We start from the raw sequence: 11,669 nt of genomic DNA, 5'->3' as shown, positions 1-11,669 counted from the left end.
AGACAGTGTCAGGGTGGCAGAGGACACTATTATAGGTCTGGTTCAGGGAAAGCGCTCAGCCGAGTGGTACAGCTCCGAGTTCCGCCGATGGTCCACTGAAGTGTCCTGGGATGACTCCGCGCTGAGAGGTCAGTTCAGGTGTGGACTGGCGGATAATCTGAAGGACGCTCTGGCTCTCCATCCACCTCCCAGCTCATTGGAGGAAGCTATGACTCAGGCTATCCACATGGATCGGAGGCTGTGTGAGAGAGGTATCGCACAGCGAGAGGTTCCGTTGCTCTCTGCTGGTCCTGTTGTTTTGCCGCTGTCTAAACCTATGGCGGTGGGGGCCGCCAACCTCAAGGAGAAAGAGAGGAGACGGCGGTGTGAAGGAAAATTGTGCTTTTTTTGTGCAGATCCTGGACATTGGAAAAAGGACTGCTCCTTCGGTTCACTGACCAACAAGCGGCTGAGTCCGGGTGATTGTCGTGGAGGTCACCCAGACTTTCAGGTACCTTTTTCTCCATTTTCAAAAATTTTGTTGCAAGTGGAACTTTGTTGTGGGAGTGGCTCCACTTAAGTTAGGGACAGTTAGGCTGGAGCCTCCTATCCATGTTGTTGCCATTGACAAAACACCACTGACTAAGAATAGCATCAAATTTGTTTCAGAGGAGTTTCTCCTTAAAGTTAGTTCCTTGCACCAGGAATGTATTTCCTGCTTTGTAATGGACAATCTACCTGCGAGACTGGTGTTGGGGTTCCCCTGGTTGCAATTACATAATCCTGTGATTAATTGGGAATCTCGGAACATTGTTAACTGGGGTCCCAATTGTTCTAACAAATGTCTGTGTCATCTGTCAGTCTGGAGGATATTCCGGAGTACCTGAAGGACTTTGAGGATGTGTTCTCCGAAAAGGAGGCTGAAGTTCTACCACCACACTGTCCATCAATTGTGCTGTTGATCTTGTTCCCGATGCCAAATTGCCCAAAGCCCATCTGCACAATCTCTCTGCCCCTGAGCGGGCCATTATGAGGGAGTATATCTCTGATTGCCTCCGTAAGGGCCACAGTCGGCCATCTGTCTCCCCTGTAGCGGCAGGGTTTTTTTCATGAAGAAAAAGGATGGTGGTTTATGCCCATGCCTCGATTTTTGAGAACTTAATAAAATCACTTATCCACTTCCACTTTTACGTGATTTGTACAATAATTTGTCGGGAGCCAAGTGGTTCTCTAAGTTGGACCTCAGGGGGGCATTCAATCTCATCCGTATGAGGGAGGAGGATGAGTGGAAAACTGCATTTCTCACCTCTGAGGGACTGTTTGAGAATTTGGTTATGCCCTTTGGCCTGACTAACGCGCCAGCAGTATTTCATGAATCATGTTTTCTCAGATTTTATTGGGCGTTTCATGGTAATTTATTTGGATGACATTCTTATATATTCTTCTGACAAGCAGCGTCACATGGGCCACCTCCGTGCAGTTCTTCTGAGGCTTAGAGAGAACTTACTATTTGCTAAACCAGAGAAGTGTTCATTTTTTGCTCAGGAATTGCCCTTTCTAGGGGTCATTCTGTCTGCTGAGGGGTTTCATATGGACCCTAGGAAGGTACAGGCTATTGTGGATTGGGTGCAACCCAGAGATCTCAAAGGTCTTCAGAGTTTCCTGTGTTTCGCCAATTATTATAGAAAATTCATTAAGGGTTTTTTTCAGGTTGTCAAACTCCTCACGGATTTAACTTGTAAGGGGGCTGATCTCAAAAACTGGTCAGCTCCAACTGTGGTGGCGTTTTCTTGTTTAAAAAACTTTTTCATAACGGCCCTTGTACTGGTTCAACCTTATTTGTCTAAACCATTTATCATAGAGGTGGACGCCTTGGAGGTGGGAGTGGGGGCTGTGTTGTCCAAGGGGCCCACCATGTTGACTAACTTAACTTAAGGCTCTGCGTCTTATTTTTCGAGAAAATTTTCCTCTGCTAAGAGGAATTATGATGTGGGTAACCAGGAGCTATTGGCCATTAAATTGGCGTTTGACGAATGGAGGCATTTTTTGGAGGGGGCTGTCCATCGTATCACTGTCATTATGGATCACAAGAACCTGTCTTATATAGAGTCTGCCAAACGTTTTACTCTGAAACAGGCAAGGTGGTCACTTTTTTTCCCAATTTCAGTTTTCTATTGCTTTCAGACCAGGGTCCAAGAATGTGAAGGCTGATGCTTTATCTCGTAGCCTGGATCCAGTTTCACCTCGTGAACCTCCTTCCTCCATTCTTCAGTGCGGAGTGGTGGTGGCTGTGGTGTCTGCTCTTTGTGCCTGTTCATTATCGGTTAAGGGTGCTTCGGAAGTTCCATGACTCAGTTTTGAGTGGGCATCCTGGAATCTCGGCCATGCGTAAAGCCATTACTAGGCTGTTTTGGTGGCCTTCGTTGGCTTCTGACGTGACTGGGTTTGTGTCTTCCTGTGAAACATGTGCTCACGCTAAATCCTCTCATAATCGTCCGGCCAGGGAATTGGTGCCACTGCCAATTCCATATAGACCGTGGACTCATCTGTCCATGGATTTTATCATGATCTTCCCCCCTCTAATGGCAAAACCATGATCTGAGTAGTTGTTGATAAGTTCAATAAACAGGCGCATTTTGTACCTTTAGCGGGCCTCCCTAATGCTGAGACTCTATCTAAACTGTTCATTGAGCATGTGGACCGATTGCATGGTGTGCCTGTCAGTGTGGTGTCTGATAGAGGGGTGCAATTTGTGGCAAAATTCTTTAGGGTCTTTTGTAAAAGGCTGGGTATCTGACCTTTTCATCAGCCTACCATCCCGAGACCAATGGTCAGACTGAAAGGACTACTCAGTCTTTGGAGCAGATATTGCGGTGTCTTTCTACTTCCAGACAAGATAATTGGTGCTCTGCGGTACACATGACGGAGTTTGCTTTCAATAATCGTGTTAATCAGTCCACTGGTACTCTCCCGTTCTTCTGCAGCTATGGGTTTCACCCTCACTTTGGTGAGTTTTCCCAGCTGGATTCGGGGTGGCCAGGGGCTGATTCGGCCTTTATGCAGTTGGGGGAGAGCTGGAGGGAGGTTCAGAGAAACATTGGGGAGGCTCAGGGCAAGTATAAATTTTCTGCGGATAAACAATGTTCTGTGGGGCCGGTCTACCAGGTGGGGGATAAGGTATTGTTATCCACCAAGAATATTAGATTGATAATTCCTTCTGCTAAGTTGGGTCCCAAGTTTATTGGCGCTAATGAAATTTTAAAGGTGGTTAATCCTGTGGCTTTTTGCCTGCCTCCGTCGTTGCGGATCCCCAATGAATTCCATAAGGCGCTTCTGAAGCCGTCGGTGCCTTCCTCAGGTGAGTCTCCCTTGCACCTGCCGCCTGTTGTGGTGGATGGTCAGACCCAGTATGAGATGGAATGGGTGGTCCATTGGAAAGGTTACGGTCCTGGGGACTGGTCAAGGTTGCCGGCGCATTCGGTCCATGTGGATCGGTTGGTCCGGGCATTTCACGCCCGTTGTCCTGGGAAGCCTGGGGGTCCTGTGGCCCCCCCATGGAGAGGGGGGTACTGTCATGATCCAGTCCTGAGTTTGCTTTCTGCTGTCTTCTCTGTGGACTGGTTATGTGTGGGTTAATCTCTGCCTCGTTTTGGAGCTGGCGGGGCTATTTCATTCCTCTGCAGCCTGCGGGCCAGTGTCAGCTATAGTTCGTGCTTCCTGGCTAGAACCTCTGACCCTATACTGGTGATCCTTCTGCCTCTGACTTCCCGACTTGTGTATGACTTGGCCTGATCTCTGGACTCTGCCTCTTGTTTTCCGTCTCTGATACCTCACTCTCTCACTGGTTCTGACTCTGGCTTGTACTCCGATTACGTGTTACGTCTCACCTTTTTGACACTACGTTCCCGGTAGGTTCTGACTTCGGCTTTTCTGACCTCTCTTTCGTTACCTGTGACACCTGTGCTGCTGCTCTGTGTTACTACTCTGTGTGTGACCTCTCTTCCTTCACCAGCACCCCCTGGTGGAAGTTGCGCTATACTGCACTGCAGCAGCACATTACAGAATGGTTGTAGATGATGACGAGGAAAAAGCTAATATATTAAACACCTTCTTGTCATCAGATTTTCATCAGAGTTTGGTCAATTTTATCAGTTTTTTTCACTGATGAGAAAGCAAAGTTTCTCCATCTTCTCCTGTCAGAAAAAAATGGACAGCACACAGATGTCATTCGAGTGCTGTCCAATTTTTTCACTGACCCATAGTCTTGTATTGGCGATTTTGTTCCGACACTCGGATCAATATAGGACGTCTCTATGTTTCTGCACAGACCAGTCAGTCCATTGAAAAAATTTGACATGTGAGCAGCCCCATAGACTATAATGGCCAAGGATGCTATCTGCGCCGCGCGGCTCTTAGTTACCTGCTGTTTACCTTGGATACCAGCTCCCAGTGTCTGCTGTATGGCGCTGGGAGCTCGCTGATCGTTGGTCTCTCGCTGTCACACACAGCGATGAGTTCTGCCCAGCGGGAGACCAACGATAGATTTATGGCCCAGACCATTAGGCAACGATTAATGATCAGCCAACTGATTGTTGATCGTTGCTACGTGTCACACGCAACAATGTCGTTTCGACATCGCTGCAACGTCACCAAACTGGTGACGTTGCAACGATATCGTTCACAATATCATTGCGTGTAACCGGGCCTTAAGAAATGAGAGCAGAGCTAGGATTGCATGCTGTGGGCAACAGACAGTTTTTCTGGTAAATAGCTTAGTTACTCACCGATAACGGTGTTTCTCGGAACCCATGACAGCACCACGGAGAGAGGGGGTCCGCCCATCAAGGACAGGAACCTACAGACAAAAGAGCGGCACCTCTCCTCCGCCCCCAGTTGGTCACAGAGCATCAGAGGGTCTCCCGGTTAGTTAACAACAAAAGTATATACATAACATTACAATTTGTATACTTATAGAGAAGTCTCGTGTCTAAGAACACACTCTGCACACATTAAATCGTGCTCACCGCACACGTGAAAAAAGGGGGGGAATTAAGCGGGTGCTGTCATGGGTTCCGAGAAACACCGTTATCGGTGAGAAACTAAGCTATTCTCCCTCACCCATGACTGCACCACGGAGAGAATTTCAGAGATTGGTGGCTTAGGGAGGGACCACCGCCTGAAGGACCCTTCTCCCGAAGGTCAGGTCAGACGCAGAGGCTAGATCTAGGCGATAGTGTTTGAAAAAGGTAGAAGGTGTTGACCAGGTGGCCGCCTTACAGATCTGTTCTATTGATACCTCTGATCTTTCTGCCCATGAGGTCGCCATTGCTCTCGTAGAGTGGGCTTTTAGACCCTCCGGGATGGTATTCCCGCTGCATGAGTATGCCAGGGCAATCGCATCCCTTATCCATCTTGCCAGGGTACTTTTGGACGCCCCGAGCCCCTTACGAGGTCCCTGGAAACACACAAAGAGAGATCCTTCCTTCCTACATCCCTTGGTGGCCTCTAGGTAGTGCACTAAGCACCTCTTCACATCTAATGTGTGAAATTTCTCCTCTCCTCTATTCGTAGGGTTTGGGCAGAAGGAAGGAAGGACTACCTCCTGTGATCTATGGAAGTGTGTTGCTACCTTGGGCAAATATGCAGGGTCAGGTTTCAATATAATTCTATCCTCCATAATTTTAATGAATGGGGGTAATGCCGATAAGGCTTGTATGTCACTCACTCTGCGAGCCGATGTTAGGGCCACTAGCAGTATCGTTTTTAATGATAGGGTCTTTAGTGGAGCTGACTGAATAGGATCAAATGGGGGTCCTGTTAGGGCTGACAACACTAAGTTCAGATCCCATGATGGTATTTTCTGGGTAGCTATTGGTCTAGACCTGGCTGCGGCCCTCATAAACCGTGATACCCAAGGGTCGCTTGCCACCTCCTGATTATAGAGGGCGCCTAGGGCCGCTACCTGTACCCTCAGTGTGTTAGTCGCTAGTCCCTGTTCTAACCCCCTTTGGAGGAATTCCAGGATTTTATCCATTTGTATTACATCCTGAACCTTTGCCCCCGAACTGGATAGGAATTTCCTCCAGGTTCTACCATAGGCTTTGATTGTAATTGGTTTTCTACTTTTTTGTAACGTGGAAATTAGATTTTCTGAAAATCCTTTCCCCCTCAGCAGTGACCTTTCAAATTCCATGCTGTCAAAATTCCATGCTGTCAAATGGAGGTTCACTGCTTGGGGGTGTAGCACAGGACCCTGCGATAGAAGGTCGGGGAGATCTGGTAGAACCCAGGGGTCGGTTACTGACATTATTCTGAGCCATGAAAACCATGTTCTTTTTGGCCAGAAAGGGGCTATAAGTATTACCCGAGCCCCCTCTTCCCTGACTTTCCTTATCACCGCCGGGAGGAGAATGGTCGGTGGGAAGGCATACAGTAGTCCCTGTGTCCATGGGAGCATAAATGCGTCCAGGGTCTGAGGATTCCCCTTGGGATTTAGAGAACAGAATGCTTCCACTTTTTTGTTTTTGTGGTCTGCAAATAAGTCTATGTCTGGGGTTCCCCACATTTCCACAATCTTCTGAAAAACGGACTGATTTAGAGCCCACTCCCCTTGATGTAGTTGGGTACGGCTCAGAAAGTCTGCTGTCTGGTTCTCTACTCCCCGTATGTGTAGCGCCGATAGGGACAGTAAGTTTTCCTCGGCTAACCTGAATATCTCGGAGGATGCCTCCATTAGCGTTCTGGACCTGGTTCCCCCCTGGTGGTTTATATAGGCCACTGTTACTCGGTTGTCCGAGAATATCCGGACATGATGGCCCTTTAATGCCGGCAAAAAGTGACTCAAGGCATAATTTACTGCTAGCAGTTCTTTTTGATTCGAGGAGGCTTTTAGTTCTTGACTTCTCCATCCCCCTTGAGCCACACTGATGCCCATGTGTGCTCCCCATCCCACAGGACTGGCGTCGGTGGTAATTACATGTGTGATCTTGGCCTCCCAGGGGATCCCTTTGGACAAGTTGTTTTTGTCCTCCCACCAGGCTAGGGAATGAATAGTTTTTGAAACTAGCGTAATATGATGTTCCAAGTGGTCTCCTAAGGCCCGCTGGTTGGTCAGGATATCCCACTGCAGATCCCTCATGTGTATTTGTGCCCACTGGACCGCCGGCAAGCATGCAGAGAGGGACCCTAACAGGGACATTGCTCGTCTTAGTGTCATAGAAGGGTTTTGCCTCGCTTTTTGTACCATATGGATAATTCTGTCCTTTTTGTGATCTGGCAAGTAACACACTTGGATGTTTGAATCCAGTGTCAGGCCTAGGAACTCCTGGACTCTCCTTGGTTCCAGCCTTGACTTTTTCAGGTTCAGAAGCTACCCGAGGTATTTTAGAGTGCTCATCACTCTGTCCCTCTGTTCTGTGCATTTCTGGCCTGAGTTGCTCGCTATTAAAAAGTCGTCCAAATAAGGCACTATCAGAACATCCTGTTCTCTTATGTGAGCCATCATCTCTGCCACCAATTTCGTAAAGACCCGTGGAGCCACTGAGATCCCAAATGGCAGGGCCTTGTATTGGAATTCTCTTATTTCTCCTGCTATCGAGACTGCTAGCCTGAGGTATTGCCTGGATTCTTTGTGAATGGGGACATGGTAGTAGGCATCGCTGAGGTCTAAGACCACCATAAAGCATTGCGGAAAGAGAATTTTGATGGTCGATTTGATCGATTCCATCTTGAATTTCTCGTTCTTGATATAGCAATTCAGTCTTTTTAAATTTATGATGGTGCGGAAGGTGCCGTCTGGTTTGGTTACCAGGAAGAGAGGCGAGTAGAACCCCCTGCCTCTCTCCTGTGGGGGAACCTCCTGTAGGACTTTTTTGTCCAACATACTCAGGACCTCCTTTTCGAGGGCGTCCTGTTCGTTTTTTGACGACCTTATCGGGGTAATTATATATTTTTGCGGCGGGAGAGAATAAAAGTTTATCCTTAATCCTGATCTTACAAGATTTATCAGCCAGGGATTGTTGGATATTTTCTCCCAGGCTGGGAGGAAAAAACTTAGTCTCCCTCCCACCCTGGGCCCACAGTCACTTGGCGGGTTTTTTATCCCGGGACGAGTTACCGAAGATGAACCCCCTGTCCCTTCTTCTGTCTTCCCATTTTTGGTCTCTCGGGGGTCTCCTCTGAAAGAACTTTTTGTTCCGAAAGGACCGTTTAAAGCCTGTGGCGCTCACTGGTCCTAGGTTTGGGAAGCCTTTCTTTTTGTCGCCTGCCTTTTCGAGGATGTCATCCAAGGTTTCCCCGAAGAGGAATTTTCCTTCACAGGGAATGGCGCATAACTTCATTTTTGTCTGGAGATCCCCAGGCCAACATTTTAACCATAAAGCTCTTCTAGCTGCATTCGACAAGGCTGCCGCTTTAGATGACAATCTTATCGAATCAGCCGAAGAGTCGGCCAGGAAGGCTGCCGCCCCTCTTATCATTGGCATGGATTCCAGGATTTTATCTCTGGGAACCCCTTCCCTTATCTGTCTCTCCAATTGGTCTATCCATACCATAAGGGCTCTGGAGGTACAGGTTGCCGCTACTGCCGGCCTGATGTTTCCCCCTGCTGATTCCCAGGTGCCCTTAAGTAGGGTATCCGCTTTTTTATCTAACGGGTCTTTCAGGGTACCCATATCTTCAAAGGGGAGAGCAAACCTTCTCGAAGCTTTGGCTACCGCCACGTCTAGTTTGGGGGCCTTATCCCACGATGTGGATGCCTCCTCATCAAATGGGTACTTTCTTTTGATGGAAGGAACCGTAGAGCTTTTCCTATCCGGTTTTTCCCATTCTTTATCTATGAGGCCTTGGACGTTCTTATTTAACGGAAATACCCTCCGTTTCTTTTGACCCAGTCCCCCGAACATAATGTCCTGGACTGATCTATCAGTCCGGGGGTCTTCCATCCCCATAGTGGATCTTACCGCCTTTACTAAGGCATCCACTTCGTCCAGGGGGAAACAATGACGACCTTCCGTCTCCTCTTCGGAGGATGACGAGTCGGTATTTACAGTATGGGAGGTGACTTCCCCTGACGATAAGCTCTCTGATTGGGACTCTATTACCACGTCCCCCTTCCTTCCTTTCCTTTCCCGTTTTTTGGATGAAAGGGCACTCTGAATTTCTGCGCGGATTACCGCCCTTAGGTCTGCGGCATGATCCGGGGTTTCACCGCCGAGGACCTCCTGTATACAGGAGTCACACAATTTTTTCTCCCAGGGCGTTGGTAATGGTTTCCTACAGGTGGGGCATTCCCTGTTCTTGGTTTTTTCTTTCTTCTTTCCCTGATAAGGGAAAGAAGTCTATTACAATGGGGAACATTCACGAAGATCCACTTACCCCTCATGCGCGGTTGCAGGTACCGGTTCTGGAAGTGGATCCAAATCCCTCACTGGGCGATCCACGGCAGGTGACTTGCTCCTTGCAGTTGAATGTTGCGTGGAGTGGCTACTGGACCGGCTCACCCGTCCGTCTTTATCCTTTTGGCGGTGCTGGTGATGCTGCCTATGTTGCTGCTGCTGCTGCTTAGGCTGCTGTAACTCCTCATGCTGGTCGCTATCCATCGCGCCTGAACGCTTCCAGCCCTGAGGCTGCTTCAGCGTTCCAAATTTGAATAAGCCGCCCTGGCGTCACCTGTCTTCCCGGCCTGCACCGCTGCTTCCCCCGGGGAGTGCGCACTGCGCATGTGCCGACCGCGGGGACCCGGAAGTTCCTCCTTCTACTTCCGGGGCAGCGCCATCTTGGTACACCTCTGTACCCGGCGTTGCCCCTATACCGGCGTCCCCCGGCCCCTACTCCTCCCGGAGCGGCGGCCCGGTCCTCCCCGCCCGCTCACCCTGGACAGCCCCTCAGCTGCAGCGGTGGCGGCTTCGGCAACCGACCCCGCCGCGACAGGGGCCTCCCTGCTGTCTGACCGCGGACGGGACGGTCCCGGATCTTCACCTTCCGGTAAGCGCTGAGCTCCTGCTGCCGTGGTTCACCCGTCAAGGACAGGAACCCAACTGGGGGCGGAGGAGAGGTGCCGCTCTTTTGTCTGTAGGTTCCTGTCCTTGATGGGTGGACCCCCTCTCCGTGGTGCTGTCATGGGTGAGGGAGAATAAATGGATATATAAATCCTGCAGTTCAGCCTTATTTAAGTGAATAGTGTGGAGCAGCAAAACTTGATAAAGTACAAAGAGAAGAGTGGCGCTGGTCCAGAGAGGAATACATGATATTTCTCTAAGCTAATTAATTCTGTTTCATATTGCAAAGTTCCATCTTGTATAGTGATTTAGCTTAATAAAGGTCCATGTTGATAAAGGTCCATGTTATGATCCTCGTATAACCATGATACATACACAAAGTAAAACAGACAATTATTTTACAATGTAATCTCATAAAATAAGCAACCAACATTTATTACAACTCAGTCAGTCAATGAGATAGGGCAGTTGGATCATGTTAAATATATATTTTCTTGAAGGTGTATACAGATAATAAACAGTTTTTATTAAGATATATAGCAAATAATGAATAGCATTAGCATTTTCTGTAGATGCAGCAGAGCTGAAGAACCATAAAGGCACATAGTGAAATCATAATGGATTGTGCTAAAAAAACAAGCTGAGCTCTGTACATGTGTAACACCGTATACATTATCATTACCTCTTGCATTTGCAAAAAGTAATCCTGATGCAGGATGCACAAACTTTCATCTTATATTACTTTGTTATGTTGGTATGAAAACATTCTTTTTTTAGAGATGCAATGATGATGAGCTGGACAAATAACAAAACCTCTAGTGACGTCAATTACATGAGCAGTACGTATAACTTATCTGTACAGAGCAGAACTAATGTCCCTGTTCATTATGGCCGGTAGGTCCGTTCAATAAATCTCCCCAGATAACCATCAGTAAGATGATAATTGCCTCCCTCCCTCTTATACAGTCTGTTAGCAACGGGCCTCATCGGTGTTTCTTGCGGATACTGATAAGTTCCTGGTGTACAGTGCCAAAGTTTGGACGTTTCCTTGGATCATATTCCCAGCATCGCAGCATTAGCTTATAAATATCTTCTGGACACATATCCGGGGCAGGCAGGCGGATTCCTGCAATCAAAAGGAAATTAAATATTTAAACATAGAATATTGACTGATTTTGTCTATAATGTCACCTCAAATTGATAGAAAAGAACTTGATTGTACAGCTTGTTAATTAGCACACATACTTATACACACACCATTAGTTTTTCCTCTGACTCATATATTAATGACCATTTACATTACAGGGGCCGGTATAATCATCTCATACAGTTATGACCTATCTACAGGATATAACGTAAATGTAAATTATGTGCGGGTCGCACATTTAACTCCGTGTTTCTGTAAGTGCAGAGGTAGTTGGACATCCTTTACAAATGAAAAGAGAGCCCAAGAAATTCTGAGGAAAGGGAATTCCAAATACCTTTCCTATAACAGTGACGTGTGTCGGGGCCTTATTCTCAAGATAGGTAAAGGTCCCGCATCTTATGTACATTTATGGCACAATCACAGGAAATAGGAATACCACTTTAAGGTCTGTGTATACGTTGCAGTTTTGTCACTTTTTTTTCTGCTCGGATTTGTGACAAAGCACAAAGGATTGCTTATTTTTTCCTAGATTAATTGTACATTTG

General features: G+C 47.6%; 1 protein-coding gene across 2 annotated transcripts in view; it reads right to left on the bottom strand.

The window, feature by feature from the left end:
* Positions 1-10,386: 10,386 nt before the first annotated feature.
* Positions 10,387-11,669, bottom strand: part of FES (FES proto-oncogene, tyrosine kinase) — a 222,580-nt gene continuing 221,297 nt past the window's right edge. For both annotated transcript variants that reach the window (XM_073568625.1, XM_073568626.1), the window contains one exon: positions 10,387-11,103. In XM_073568625.1, coding sequence (XP_073424726.1) covers positions 10,961-11,103 — 143 coding nt within the window. In that variant the 3' untranslated portion in view covers positions 10,387-10,960. The remainder of the gene's footprint in view (positions 11,104-11,669) is intronic.

The sequence above is a fragment of the Dendrobates tinctorius genome, unplaced genomic scaffold, assembly GCF_039654945.1.
Source record: "Dendrobates tinctorius isolate UK_male_01 unplaced genomic scaffold, ASM3965494v1 ptg000022l, whole genome shotgun sequence".
Lineage (NCBI taxonomy): Eukaryota > Metazoa > Chordata > Amphibia > Anura > Dendrobatidae > Dendrobates > Dendrobates tinctorius.
Note: the sequence above shows the minus strand (reverse complement) of the source record. Positions and strands in the feature narration are given on the sequence as shown.